The 15,461-nt window shown below is 36.2% G+C and overlaps 1 protein-coding gene across 2 annotated transcripts in view; it reads right to left on the bottom strand.

The window, feature by feature from the left end:
* Positions 1-14,917, bottom strand: part of LOC121375231 (glutamate receptor-like) — a 74,142-nt gene extending 59,225 nt beyond the window's left edge. The window contains exons 1-2 of one of the 2 annotated variants that reach the window (XM_041502553.1): positions 14,809-14,917; positions 6,360-6,515 (exon numbers count right to left, since the gene is read on the bottom strand). In XM_041502553.1, the coding sequence (XP_041358487.1) occupies positions 6,360-6,515; positions 14,809-14,902 (250 nt within the window). In that variant the 5' untranslated portion in view covers positions 14,903-14,917. Of the gene's footprint in view, positions 1-1,007; positions 1,113-6,359; positions 6,516-14,808 lie in introns of those variants that run through there. The other variant, XM_041502554.1, reaches the window with a different exon arrangement.
* Positions 14,918-15,461: the final 544 nt, after the last annotated feature.

Raw genomic sequence — 15,461 nt, 5'->3', positions numbered from 1 at the left:
CTACAAAATGTCTAATTTTGGACGCATTTATTAATAATGTACGAACTGTCTAATTTTGGAAACATTTATTAATAATATATACGATGCTGTAGATTAAATTATCTCAGTATGTTTCAGCTGAGTAGATTAGTTCACTGTATTACGGAACAGGATGCGGTCCTAGTGTTTCACAAGCATCAACATAAAGCCATGTTTGACACCTACAAACCAATGTGATGATACGTCATTAAAGGGACTGTCCCGAGTTTGCTGCCATTGTTAAGACGAGGATATTCTATGATGCATCACTGACTAAAATATTGTCTGATGCAATACCCTATTTTGACCTTGTACATACATGCCTTTTAATTGTTATGGTGAAAATCCTGTACTGTCTGTGATATTTGTATTTTTACACACTTCTTTACACTGTGTTTTTATATAACTGTTGCATTTTTATATTGATGTTGATCATCACTAAGTTTTGCCTTTACCATAGTTTGACACCCAATAGCCGATGTATTGTTTTTGTGCTGGGGTTTCGTTAAACATTCATCCATTCATTCATTCATTTAAAGGGACATTCCTGAGTTTGCTGCAAGTTTTAAGATGTTATCGACTAACAGAGACTTTTTGACGACTGTAATTACATATCAAATACATTTTTCTGCATAAAATATTAGTGGTTGTATATTAAACGTCTTCTGATCGTTCTAATATTTGTACTAGGTTAAATTTCATTTTATTTCCTAAAAACGATTTTTAAATACGAAATTATTTGAAGACAAAATCTAGTTTGGGCTTCTTACAAATATTAAGACGACCAGAAATACATCGAATATACAGACAATGATATTCTAAATAAGAAAATGTATTTAATATGTTTAATCGTAGAAATATTTTATTAGTCGGAAACATCTTACAATGCAGCAAACTCGGGAATGTCCCTTTAATATATTATACATATATTTCGTATCATGTAAACACCAGAATGTTACACTGCCAGGGTAAAATATTTGTCCACTCACCCATCGACGGATCTCAAACGTTAAAGATGTCGCTTTTGAGAATGTTTGTTCATAAATCCAAGATTCGCCCATAAATAACACTATTCCTCTTTTAGCAAAGTTTATTAGAAAACATTATGGTCATAACTCTGTAGAAATAGTAGTTTTGGCAATATTTATAAAATAACGCTGTTGTAAGCAAGAGTAATGAATCAGTGATCTGATAATGAAATATGATGAAGTGGTGCCCTGCATCTGTGGGGTGATTTTCATCTAGATAACACTGTTAATGTCTGACTGGCTGTAAACAAAATCATTTGTCATACGACACACACATTATTAATGTTATTTTGAGACGACAAATATAATCTATTTGCTCTGAGACAAACAGAGGCCTTTTAACGACTATAATTACATATTAAAATATTTACTTTTTATAAGATGATAGTGGCTATATATTAAATGTTTTTCTGATCGTCCTAATATGTTTTGTTTTTTTCGTACGTACGAAATTATTGGTAGTTCAAATCGAGTTTTGGCTACGTACGGATATTCTATATATGATGCATCACTGACTAAAATATTGCCTGATGCAATACCCTATTTTGACCTTGTACATACATGCCTTTTAATTGTTAGGGTGAAAATCCTGTACATTTCAACTGTGGACGTCATGGCTGTAGACTGTACTCATCACGGGTGCCACCGCTGGGGCAGGACATGTGTCACCTTTCGAGAACACCTGATGTCATCACTGTTTTTACAGAGATTCATGAGTGCATGTCACCATAGCTTTACATATTCCATTGAGTTCTATCTTGTGCAAGTTTGGGTGTTGGGTCTGTGCAGGAATGATGAAACATCCTGTTACTGATCTACCAAGGAAGTGGCGGCCCTCCTAAGGACAAGCACCTGACGTAATTATGGAAGTAATCATGACTTTGCCTAACGTCCTTTCGACTCTGCCTTGTACCTTGGCAATATGGTTTTGACGTTCAGATTCCATATTTAGTATGTAATTGTAGCTGGAATCATCTTACCATGGCAGCATCCTTAGGACTGCCTTTAAAGGGACATTCCTGAGTTTGCTGCATTGTAAGATGTTTCCGACAAATAAAATATTTCTACGATTAAAATTACATATTAAATATATTTTCTTGTTTAGAATATCAGTGTCTGTATATTCAATGTGTTTTTGGTCGTCTTAATATATATATATATATATATATATATATATATATATATATATATATATATATATATATATATATATGTGTAAGAAGCCCAACCTGGATTTTGTCTTCAAATAATTTCGTACGTACGACAAAATATATTTTAGGAAATAAATTGGAATAAAAGATAGTACAAATATTAGAACGATCAGAAACACGTTTAATGTACAGCCACTAATATTTTATGCAGAAATTACAATCGTCAAAAAGACTATTAGTCGATAGCATCTTAAAAATTGCAGCAAATTCGGGAATGTCCCTTTAAAGCCCACCACAATGATAATAATCTAATAGTCTGATACTTTTTGTTTACTTCTTTGACAAACATTAAAACAATTAAAATACAGGCGTGATGACGAGTGAAAGACCACATTTTACAATTTGCTGTTTTAATAAAATAATTACACACCTTCATCAATTTATTATGATGATAACAATGTATGACTCGTACCTCGTGGCTATTTCTGTTACACATTTATTTAGTTTCGCTGTATATTTCGTTACAAACGTCAACATGATGTGCTGGAAACAACACGCCTAACAATGCAGTGTTGGCAGATTAAAGATATAAAACCGGTAAACCCGATACTCTGCCTGGAACTCATTACTGTTGGCAAGATAGGAGACATTATCTTCTTTGCCGAAAAAAATTAAATCTTGACATTTCTGCTAAGCGAAATGTGTAACAATATGTCAACGTTTTTTTGAAGGAGTTAGCATCATCTGAACGTGGGAAAAAGAGACTCAAAATTCGTAATGATGGGTAATCACCGGCCTTAATAACTATGTAGTGGCTAACTCACTGGGTTCAAGACTCGTGGGTATTACGTTCGTACACCACCAACGGTCCAAACCAGAGTGATTGTACAACTCGGTGTGGGTAAGGGGTGGGGTTGAGGGTAGGAGTGAATTGTTGGATGAGATGTGATGGAATAGAGGTGTGGGTGAGAGTTGGAGTGTGGTGATGTGTACGGTTGAGAGTTGGGATGAGGTGTGGTATGGGTGAGTTATGTGGGTTAGGCATGGATGTTTCATTAAAACAATGACATTTTCAACTCTGCATTTTAATGTATACATATATTTTGTATCTCATGTAAACACCGGAATGTTTTACACTGCCAGGGTAAAACAGCTGTCCACTCACCTATCGGCGGATCTTAAAGGTTAAAGATGTCGCTTTTGAGAATGTTTGTTCAGAAATACAAGATTCGGCCATAAATAACACTATTCCTCTTTTTGCAAAGTTTATTAGAAAACATTATTGTCATAACTCTGTAGAAGTATTAATTTTGGCAATATTTATAAAAATAAAGCTGCCGTAAAAAGAGTAATGAATCAGTGATCTGATATTGAAATATGATGAAGTGGTGCCCTGCATCTGTGGAGTGATTTTCATCTAGATAACACTGTTAATGTCTGACTGGCTGTAAACAACATCATTTATCATCCGACACACAAATTATTAATGTTATTTTGAGACGACAAATATAATCTATTTGCTCTGTGACTCCAAACCATCTGGGTACAAAATGAGAAAATAAAACATTAACAAAACAATCGCAAACTGTATACTAGCATTTGCAAGTGTAATTAATATGTCTGTTAACATATTGATATTATTCAATTACTAGTCTCTCTCTCTGTATCTCGCTCTCTCACAAACACACACACACACACACACAGAGAGGGGAGGGGGGAGGGAGAGAGAGAGAGAGAGAGAGAGAGAGAGAGAGAGAGAGAGAGAGAGAGAGAGAGAGAGAGAGAGAGAGAGAGAGAGAGAGAGAGAGAGAGAGAGAGAGAGAGAGAGAGAGAGAGACAGAGAGAGAGAGAGAGAGTGAATGAATGAATGAATGAATGTTTAACGACACCACAACACGAAAAATACATCGGCTATTGGGTGTCAAACTATGGTAATGCAAATAAATAAAGTGATGATCAACATCAATATAAAAATTCAAGACAAACAAAAACAGTGTAAAGAACTGTGCAAAAACACAAATATCACAGAATTTTACGGATACTGAATTTTACTCAAAACTTCAATTTTGTGCTGTATTGGCCATTCTCAAAGAAAATGTTACACCCCTGCACCACTGTGAGGTTACAGCACACGCAGGGGTAGGGAGAGAGAGAGAGAGAGAGAGAGAGAGAGAGAGAGAGAGAGAGAGAGAGAGAGAGAGAGAGAGAGAGAGAGAGAGATCCACGCACATACATATACACATGCATACATACATACATATATCAATATATACATACATACATACATACATACACACATACATACGTACACACATACATTCATACATACATGTATACATACATACATACATACATACACACATACATACACACATACATTCATGCACACATACACATATGCACACATACATTTATACACACATACATTCGTACGTACGTACATACAGACAGGCAGGCAGGCAAGCAGACAGACAGAAAGATATTGAATATTAATTTAGTATTAAAACTTATATTAATTTTTCACAACGTCCTCTTTCATGGGTCGATCCTATTATCTATGACGAAGCCGACAGACGCTCTCGCCACGTCACCGCTCCCCGGGGACCTATTGTACGGACGTATTAATTAAGTTAAGCAACCAGTTCGCGTACTGGAGAGTATTAAATTTGTTTTAGCAAACGGAATCCCGTAACCAGTAGACATCGCAGTGCCACCAGCAAGGCAGCCTTCACTCCGACCGATTCGCACTGTGCAGACTTACGCCACAGGGAATTAGCAAACGTAATTAGCGAGTACACCATTACAGCAAGACTCGGAGTGTGTCGTACAGAGGGATGGAATACTGCAGTTTTTACACTTTACAACTCTATTAGTGTCGACTAAATACAGTATATACCACACGAGTCTGAGTGCCCAGGAACTGGGAAATGGATGCATAAATGGTGCATAAATGAATGAATGAATGACTGTTTAACGACACCCCAGCACGAAAAATACATCGGCTATTGGGTGTCAAACTAAGGTAAATACAAACAGGAATTCATAATCGACATCAAATTAAAAATTCAAGAGTTAAATTAAAACACAGCGTAAACGTGCAAAAAGGAAATGGATGCATGCAATCGTCAGCTGTTCAGTAATGGGGGATGCATGCGAAATATCAGGAAACGTGGATTAATAAAAACAAAAAATTCACTAACTTGTTGAGTTAATTATTTTTTACGAATCCAAACTCTCGATTGCGTTGTATATTTTAATCTATTATTCATTATTTGTTTTAATGTGATATCCAAATTGGAAATAAAATGAAATTTAACCTAATACAAATACTAGAACGATCCGAAACACGTTTAAATACAGCCACTAATATTTAATGCAGAAAAATATATTTGATATCGTTAAAAAGACTGTCTTAGTCGATAACATCTTAAAAATTGCAGCTAACTCAGGAATGTCCCTTTAGCGGGAAAAATGTTAAGATGGCATGGGATATTTACAAAACAAGGGCGAATGAAAAAAAATCATTCAGTGAAGGAATGCGTTTAAAAGTGACCCCTACAGCATCAACGTTTAGAAACGGTACTTACAATATTCAAAAGCACATTATTGTATATTACATGGCAAATTTACATTCCATTACATGTACAAAAAAGAAGAAAATACCGTGTTCCCTAATTCATTTTACTGCTCTCTCAACCCCCATTTATATTATATTAATTGCGAGGTTAAAGCTGTATTTTATAGCTAAAGGTAGCCGTACACTACATAGTATATGTGTGGGTCAAAGTTCGCGGTGCAACCAATTTTTCATCCCACAGTTGAGGCTACCAGTCCTGATACTGGTGATACACGTGAGAGTGCTTGTTGTGATTGTGATCAAATGTTGTTTTATCTGGCCGGTACATTCCTGTAAAAAACAGTGTGTTTGAAACATAGCATGACACTTTTTGTGTGAAATTAGGGTAGTCATAGACGCTACCCGTTATTTCTGAAATGAGCAGTTTGACCGCAATTTGTTTCTGATATACTATAAGGGTGGCAGTATTTATATCCATATGTCGATTGATACGCTACATCTATGAGTTTTAGCCAGATATGTTACTATTGTCGTTAATGGGATTTGATTTGGTGGTATACATCCTTTATATAAAAATGTGCTTACTGGCCGAGGCGAGCTGGAAGTTGTCTGATATGTCGATGTTGTCGACCGTGGCGTTGAACTCGAAGTAGGGGTCTCTGTCACTGCGGCCCATGTGCTTGGAGAGTGCATAGTCAAACGCCTTCTGCGACACAATGTCATCACTGGAAAATATCGCACCTGAAACACAGAATACTGCTTGAAATTTGGGTAAAATAGCACACACTAAACAATGCTTTCTGTAGGTTGTGTCTACATACCAGTCACCAAATACAGAATATTCTCTGTAATGTAAATAGAGAATACTACACGAGTGGCCGTTAGATACGATTTATCTTACAACGTGTTGTTTTAAAACGTATCTAACACGCGAAAGTGAGTAGGATACGTTTTTAAAGAACGAGTTGTAAGATACATGGTATCTAACGGACACGAAAGCTGTATTCTATTTCTTACATATCCTGAAAAAAACAACCCCAAACAACGAAAACCTATGTACGATCCTTTCACTTATAGTTAACTTGTGCGTCACAGACAAATCAATTTCAGGTTATCTAGTACGTCACGGAGTGATCGATTCGACCGTTCTATTTGTTTCCATTAGATGATATGGCATTGGTGACCTGGTCATCGCCTAGGAGCAGCTTTAACATGTTAACACACGTATATGTGTTAACAAGTATGTGTTATAAAAAATAACGAATGGTGTTCACACACCAAATATATATTACACACACCAAATATATATAACACATATATATATATATATATATATAACACCAAATATATTTAACACACACCAAATATATATAACACACACCAAATATATATAACACACCAAATATATATAACACATATATATAACACACACCAAATATATATAACACACACCAAATATATATAACACACACTGAGCATTGAATACTCTGTATTATTACCCTCATGGTTAAAACATCTTGGTGAGACGTAACCCTTCGACGTCATCATTTGGCGCACTACAGCCTTACAGGAACGTGAACCAAACGAGCTGAATGATATAAATTAAGATCGATTATGGGCAATAAATAGAATATTAAACTCGCTACCATTTCGTATCATGTTTATGTCCTTCGTGAAATAATTTTCATTGTCACTCGCTAAAGCTCGTAACAATTAAAAATTATTTCCCTCGGGGCATAAACATGATACGAAATGGAATCTCGTTGAATATCCTATAAATCTGCGTATAAATTGCCCTGCACTACTAGAATGGCATCCTACTAAAGTGAGACCGGCCTCGGTGGCGTCGTGGCAGGCCATCGGTCTACAGGCTGGTAGGTACTGGGTTCGGATCCCAGTCGAGGCATGGGATTTTTAATCCAGATACGGACTCCAAACCCTGAGTGAGTGCTCCGCAAGGCTCAATGGGTAGGTGTAAACCACTTGCACCGACCAGTGATCCATAACTGGTTCAACAAAGGCCATGGTTTGTGCTATCCTGCCTGTGGGAAGCGCAAATAAAAGATCCCTTGCTGCTAATCGGAAGAGTAGCCCATGTAGTGGCGACAGTGGGTTTCCTCTCAAAATCTGTGTGGTCCTTAACCATATGTCTGACGCCATATAACCGTAAATAAAATGTGTTGAGTGCGTCGTTAAATAAAACACTTCTTTCTTTTCCTACTAAAGTGATGCTTTATCATTAAAACTATTTTTAAATTTATCGATATTTGAAAAACTTAATTTAACAATTTTAAAAATCAGGTTTTGCGACGAATTTGCAATATTAATGCATTTGAAGTAATCTTGAAAAGATGAACTGCCGTTTTGAAGACAAGAAAACAAAAAAACGCTAGCAAACATATGGCCAGTTTAACGTTATTTGCAAAAATCCAGTGAAGCTAACAACCGCGAGCGCTTGACGTCCTGCACACCGTGTTGAGCGTTAGTGAGTGCTACTAACATTGGCGAAATGTTTGACTGGTTCCCGATGTGGTGTAACGTGAAGGACATAAACCAGTTCAGCGAACGTTTTTCTGCTCGTCTGGCTGGTTTGTGAGACTGCCACGGTCCCATAACGTACCCACGCCCTCCAACCTCCACCCCAACCCTCCCAGTGTAATTTGAAATGCACGAACCAGGCTTACGAACGTTTTTCTGTTCAGTATGGCTGAACTCAGTCGATGTGACGTCGTTGAGTGTTGACTTTTCCAGTTTGACATCTTACTGTTTCTAATAATTTGTTTCCGCTGGCTCAAACGGATGTCCTTGCTAATTTTGTTATTTCTTCTCAATATAGTGACGTGAGATGAGCTTCGTGTTTGGCATACAAGAACAACAGCTATTAGTTTGAAAATGATGAGAAAAAATACATGTACTGTAATTACAACAGTAAAAAAGTTGGTGTTTTTTTCAATGATTTGGTGTCACTATTGTTCTGACTGTGCTTCATGATTATAGGACGAAAGGTCAACGGGAAATTCGACGTGCTTTAGATGTTATCTTGAACAGAGTTAAATAATGAACTTTTAGAGTAAATCATTGTATTGCAGAATCACGAAATGTCTTGAACTAGAATTGGTTATGTCTGGTGATATCGCTTTTAGAAAAACAGGTTTTTAATGTATATATATATATATATATATATATATATATATATATATATATATATATATATATATATACACTCTGTCAAAATTAACGTATAGGTGATAGGGAAAGAAGAAACGTGTTTGATTTTACAAAATGTTGGGGTTTTTATACAATGTTGCTGAATGACCATGTTTGTTAATGTTCCTGGAATGGGACAACATGCCCAAATGCATCCTAAAACAAATTTAACGCACGTTGTGGCACGTTGTGCGACAATTGCAGGAAATCGGCGTGAAATGGTCAGATTTTGGCGAATGCACGTGAAACTCGGTGAAAAGATTGGGGTAGTGATGGGTATTTAAAGATGCAATGCTCGCAATGATGTCTCATTTCTATTTCGACGTAGACGAGTTACAAGATGCCAAGACTAAGCCTGCCGAATCGAAACACTGCAATAGGCCGCCTCCAGTTAGGTGAATCGCAGTCAGCAGTCACACGTCACAAACCATTCGGAATTTACTTCGAAAAGCTGGTTTACGGGCTAGGATACCATATGTTAGTCCCGTCCTGCGACGTCAACATCGACATTTACGTGTTCGCTGGTGCACGAATGTACAGGGGTGGAACTTGGGAAACTGGCGGCGAGTATGGTTCAGCGACGAGTCATGTTTCCTTCTACAACGACGTGATGGACGACGACGTGTTTACAGACGCCGCAATGAATGTTTTGCCAACAACTGCGTCGCCCAAGTTGACAGATTCGATGGAGGGAGTGTCATGATGTGGGGAGCCATCTCATACACCGGCAGAAGTGAACTTTTGTTCGTACAAGGCAACCTGGCAGCTGTACTCTTTTAGCAGGACAATGGCAGGCCGCATACGACACGTGTAACAATGGATTTCCTACAGAATGAGAACATTAATGTGCTGCCATGGCCATCAAGATCGCCAGATCTCAACCCATTGAACGTCTATGGGACGAACTGGACAGACGTGTACGCCAGCGTGACCTGGAGCCTCAGATGCTTCTGCAACTGCCACATGCACTGCAAGAAGAATGGGTTAGGATTCCACGTGCCCGGATTCGGAGACTCATTCAGTCTATGCCAAGGAGATGTCGCGATGTGATTGCTGCATTTGGTGGCCACACAAGGTACTGATTTCAGCGACCTCATGCGACGCTATTTGGTGACGAAAACGCCTCCACTGCCGTCAGTCCATAGCAAGAACATTGTTACATACTCATGTCAAATATGATTGTAATACGATCATAAATAACGAAATTATGCCACTTTGTATTAAAGAGATAATTGGGTTTTTTTTTCATCACTCTTATTATGAGAATCCCCCGACAATAAACAAACAAAAACATTAAAAAGGAACAAATAAATCAAAATAGTTTTCTACTCTCATTTTCGCAAAGAGTGAACGTAACAAGTTATTGGTGTTTGTCCTCAAAAGAAACTGGGAAAAACTGTTTGTAAAGTTATGGCGCAGTATCAGTTAAAGCTGCAATCTCTAGTATATTATGTTTAAATATTCAAACAGTTAAACAAATATATAATCAACTTTTGTTTTCTTCCCGTGACGTGCCATTATTCGATTTCCCTTGATATATTATTTACAATCTATGACACATTCAAACGTACGTTTAGTAAAATTGACGCCTCACAGAATGCCGCAATAAAACGCTATTCCTGGAATCTTATGCAACAGAGTAATTGCAACTTTACGAGCTGTTAATTTTTATATTCAGCTCGCGATTATCTGCTTGTAGTTTAACGGTAAAACAGTATTTAAAATCCTACAATTGCGCTTTGTAAAATATTCTTTTGTTGAAAACTGTAAACATTCACGGAGGAGCCGTGCAAGCCGGCGCAGCTGGACCAATGTAAATAGTAGCACTCGACTGACAGTTGTCGACGTAGATAATTGCTATATCCATAATGAATGAGTCTCGGAATTCAGGTCCAAGAACCAGTGTAATGTAGTAACGGGCCCAGCGTAACAAAAATAGAGTGATAGGTTAAAAAAGGAATAATAAGTTACGTTCGTCCAAATAAATTAAAGTTCTTTTGTGTTGGGTGTTTTTTTTTGTGCAATGAGAATGGATATAGGAAGTATAGTAACTCCCACAGGTATCACACATATAAAACATATCACACCTTTTATTTAATAATTTTACAAGCAAATGGTGGGTCAGATGACATTAAAGAGACTGTTCTGAATTTGTTTCTATTGTTAAGATGTTGCTGACTAACAAAGACGCTTTAATGACTAAAATCGTATTTTAAATACATTTGTTCTACATAAAATACCATGTATATTAGATGTGTTTTTAATTGTCCAAGTCTTGTACTAGTTCCAAATTAACCTTATTTCCTAATATATATATTTTCGTACTAACAAACATTAAGATGACCAAAAACACAGTGAATATACAGACACTGATATTCTAAACAATAAAATATATTTAGTATGCAATTTTAGTCGTTAAACGATTCGATTAAAGATTTAAACATAGCTTTGTTAACAATCCTCATTTCCGCAGCAATCATTCCATTTTATAAATACTGGTTTTAATGTCTAATGTACACCGCAAAACAAATGTTTACTAAATAAGACAATACTAATTTAATACACATAATAAATAATGTCGCATATTATTACTGCCACAGCTCTTTTCATCAGACACTGCACCATGAACTTTGACACGGAAGTCTCCAATCTGGTACAATGCTACCTATGCAATCCTCTATAAACGTGAATGGCGCAATGGTTAGGTTGTTTGACTTACAGCCAGTAGGTGCTGGGTTTGTGTCCAACTCTACCACGGCTGGTTTATCAAAGGCCGTGGCATCTGCTATCCTGTATGTGGTGTGGTGCATATAAAACAAATCCCTTGGTACTATGCATCGAGTTTCCTCTGTAAGACTATATGTCAAAATTACCCAATGTTTGACATTCAACAGCCGATGATAAATAAATCAATGTGCTCTAGTGGTGTCGTTAAACAAAACAGACTTCAACTAATTTTGTAACCAAGTGTTGGTTTCTACCAAAGGTGATTGCAGAGATCAGTGGGAAGTTGTGAGGCCACTGCAGAGCTTCCTTTCTCACCAACTACCAACAATTAACGTCTGTCATGGAAAGCTAATATAACCACAATACATAGGATGCATGCCAAAGACAACGTGCTTCAACCTCAACTGGATTATAAAGCACGAGGATATATGTATAAATTATAACAAAATCATCTTTGAGTAATATTGTTAGTTGTGTCTATGTAACTTAATTCCAAAAGTATTGAACATATAGTTACAAGAATACATGAATGACGTAGCAAATAAACATACTCGTATGTACTTTAAAAATGTTATACCATAACTAACTTGTTGCTGGTGTACTTGATTAGTCAGTTTAGTTCGTAACGTTCATCATTATTCGTTCGTTCCTTTTTCAAAACGACATTGAATCACGAAAATAAATGCTTATTGTTACTTCTGTTTTTATTTTCTTACTATTTTGTTTATAATTCATTATTTTTATTTCTGGATTGGCATACAAAAATACATACATACAAAAATATATTACAGACAATAACATATATATTGTATGACAATTTATATATAAATACATACAAAAACAAAGGTAATATAGTCAAAACCATTATTATACATGTATATTGTTTTTCTATTTATAAAAATAAATTTGAAAAACCCTGAGATATACCTTTTACACACACACACACACACACTCTCTCTCTCTCTCTCTCTCTCTCTCTCTCTCTCTCTCTCTCTCTCTCTCTCTCTCTCTCTCTCTCTCTCTCTCAAGCAAATGTACCGTAGTTTGTCACCCAATAGCCGATGTATTTTTTTTTGTGCTGAGGTGTCGTTAATTCATACATTCCTTCCTTCATCCCCACTCTCTCTCTCTGTCTAACTCTTTGTATATACATGTTTGCTATTTTATATTAGTGTATGCACGTTTCACTCCATGTTAAAACGATATTTAAATCTACATGGCTGTCTTTTACCATTTGTAAAATTAGTGAAATGTGTATTTTCCATGCGTTTATATATACAGATATATCTTTGTTTGCTTTACGTGTAATTTCTTCAGTAAACATATACCACAACGTTTGTTTTGTTAAACGTCACCTCTAGAGCACATTGATTTATTAATCATCGGCTATCGGATGTCAAATATATGGTCATTCTGACACAGTCATAGAGAGGAAATCCGCTAAAAAAATTTCCATTAGTAGCAAGGTATGTTTTATATGCACCATCCAATGCGAATACCACATTATAATAATAACGTTTTATCATCTTTGCGTTCAGTTGTCTATACACTACTCACGCACTAAGCTTTAGCAGCAGCAACACCGAAGAAAACCTTCAAGTTACCGCCTAGAGTCTCGTTAACTTAAACCGTTTGTCATATGACCCAGTATTGGAGGAAGACATTAAATCATCATTAGATGACACTAGCTGACCAATGTAACGATGTTTAAAATGAAACATATCACATTATTAGGCACTTTTGTACTATTATTTGTACTACTTTTCCGCTAATATTCAGAAATTACGGAACTCAATGTTTAAAACAAATTGCAAAACTGTGTTAATGACACATTTCACAGTAATATTTTTGGTGGTTTCAGAAATGCAGTCAATTATGTAGAAATGCCTAAATCCCTTGATGATGTTAATGTGGCTATAAATATTATGTCGTCCCTCGTTCGGTAATAAATGGTTTAGGAATCGAATATCTTTGAAATATGTTTGTAATGGGACATTTTGGAAAACATTTGCATATCTCTGATTAACGAAGCTATTAAATATTGTTTTCCCTTAAATTTCTTACAAGACAGAAATCTAAAAAATTGCGCTGGAACTGTATGATCAAGATGTAGTAATATCATTTGTACAAAAGCTGACAAAGAATTATAGTTTTGTCATTTAAAGTTTTATCTCTCTCTCTCTCTCTCTCTCTCTCTCTCTCTCTCTCTCTCTCTCTCTCTCTCTCTCTCTCTCTGTTTTTTTTTCTTAGAATTTGTATACAAGACAGAAACAAAGAAATAATATTGCGGTATCAAGTTTATTTGCAAGTATTTACTAATGGCTATTTAGTTTGATTATATATTTATGAACTATGAATTACGTCATACTCCACGGGACTCCTACTGATATATCATACGTGCTCTCTGCATAGTAAGTTTTTAAGAAAGTGAAATAACACCGCACCATAGACAAATACTTTGTATTCCCATCCGCTCCAAGCTCATCCTAACTCGACAATTTACATATTGAATGAAAAATGCTTAACAACACCCCGACTGGACAAATGTTTTGTCTACTGAGTTTCACACAAAGGTGCGTATGTGAATGAACATATAAATGATAAAAAGTTTACATTTATAATAAAAATACTTTAAAAAGCTGTGAAAAATAAGCATTTTCAAATATAAATAATTAAGAAACAATTTAAGCATTCCGTAAATGCATTTTTAATAGAATTTGGATGCATCATTTTCCGATTTTCAAATTACTGTATATATCCCGGACAATTTAAACATACAATTGTCAACGACAACAGGTTCCACATACAGGCTAAACATTCTACATTTATAATAAAACAAGACTGTAAAACGTTGTGCAAAAATAAGCATTTAGAAATATATAAACATAAATAAAACAGCAACAATGTAAACATTCCGTAAATGCATTTTACACCAATTTTTAAATTACTATATATACCGGATATTTAAAACAAATACAATTGTCAACAATATTAGGATCCACCTACTGGCTAGATAGCTTTTTTTCATCTGATCTGCCCACGTAAAAACATGATCAATTCGCGAGACAAGACAATACATCATTACACAATATTCACTTACCAAGCGGAACGACTCCCTGGAAGGCCACGGCCACCCTGACACATACGAAATAAAGAGTTAATCCCCACGCCACGAGATCTTGAAGCATATCCATTGTGCGTTACCTAAAACTTTCATGCTGTGAGGTACCGGTAAGAGGTGGATCTCGACCTCACTCCGTGATAGCAGCACGTGTTTTAACCCAAAACTCCAACTTCACTCGACTGGGCATGCTCAGCACAGGAATCTGGCGTTTAGGGACTTTTCGTCTTTATATTTTATTGATTTTCTGGATTAAGCATCCTAAAGCTACAATACAGACAAAACAAGTCTGTCGTTTCCATTCTTGTCAGTCTAGCGAAGGGAAAAAGAACGGACGCTAGAGCTGAAAAATTAAACGTATACTAAATTGTCATTTTCCGTGCGATTATGAAGCTGGAGCGGTGGTCGTTATTGAATCTTAACGTATCCCAAGTAACCAATCTATCACAACGCGCGACCGCTCACCGTAAATTAATTCGCTTTATACACAGCGGTGTGTCTTTGCAGAGGAATTTAATCAACTTCCTGACTTTTGAACCATATTTAACAAAACATTACGAGGCAGTTAGTAAAGCCGCACGCAGCACTCCAGAAGCAGCATTTTATTACAAAACACATTAAATCAGAAAATT

This window comes from Gigantopelta aegis, chromosome 6, assembly GCF_016097555.1.
Source record: "Gigantopelta aegis isolate Gae_Host chromosome 6, Gae_host_genome, whole genome shotgun sequence".
NCBI lineage: Eukaryota > Metazoa > Mollusca > Gastropoda > Neomphalida > Peltospiridae > Gigantopelta > Gigantopelta aegis.
Note: the sequence above shows the minus strand (reverse complement) of the source record. Positions and strands in the feature narration are given on the sequence as shown.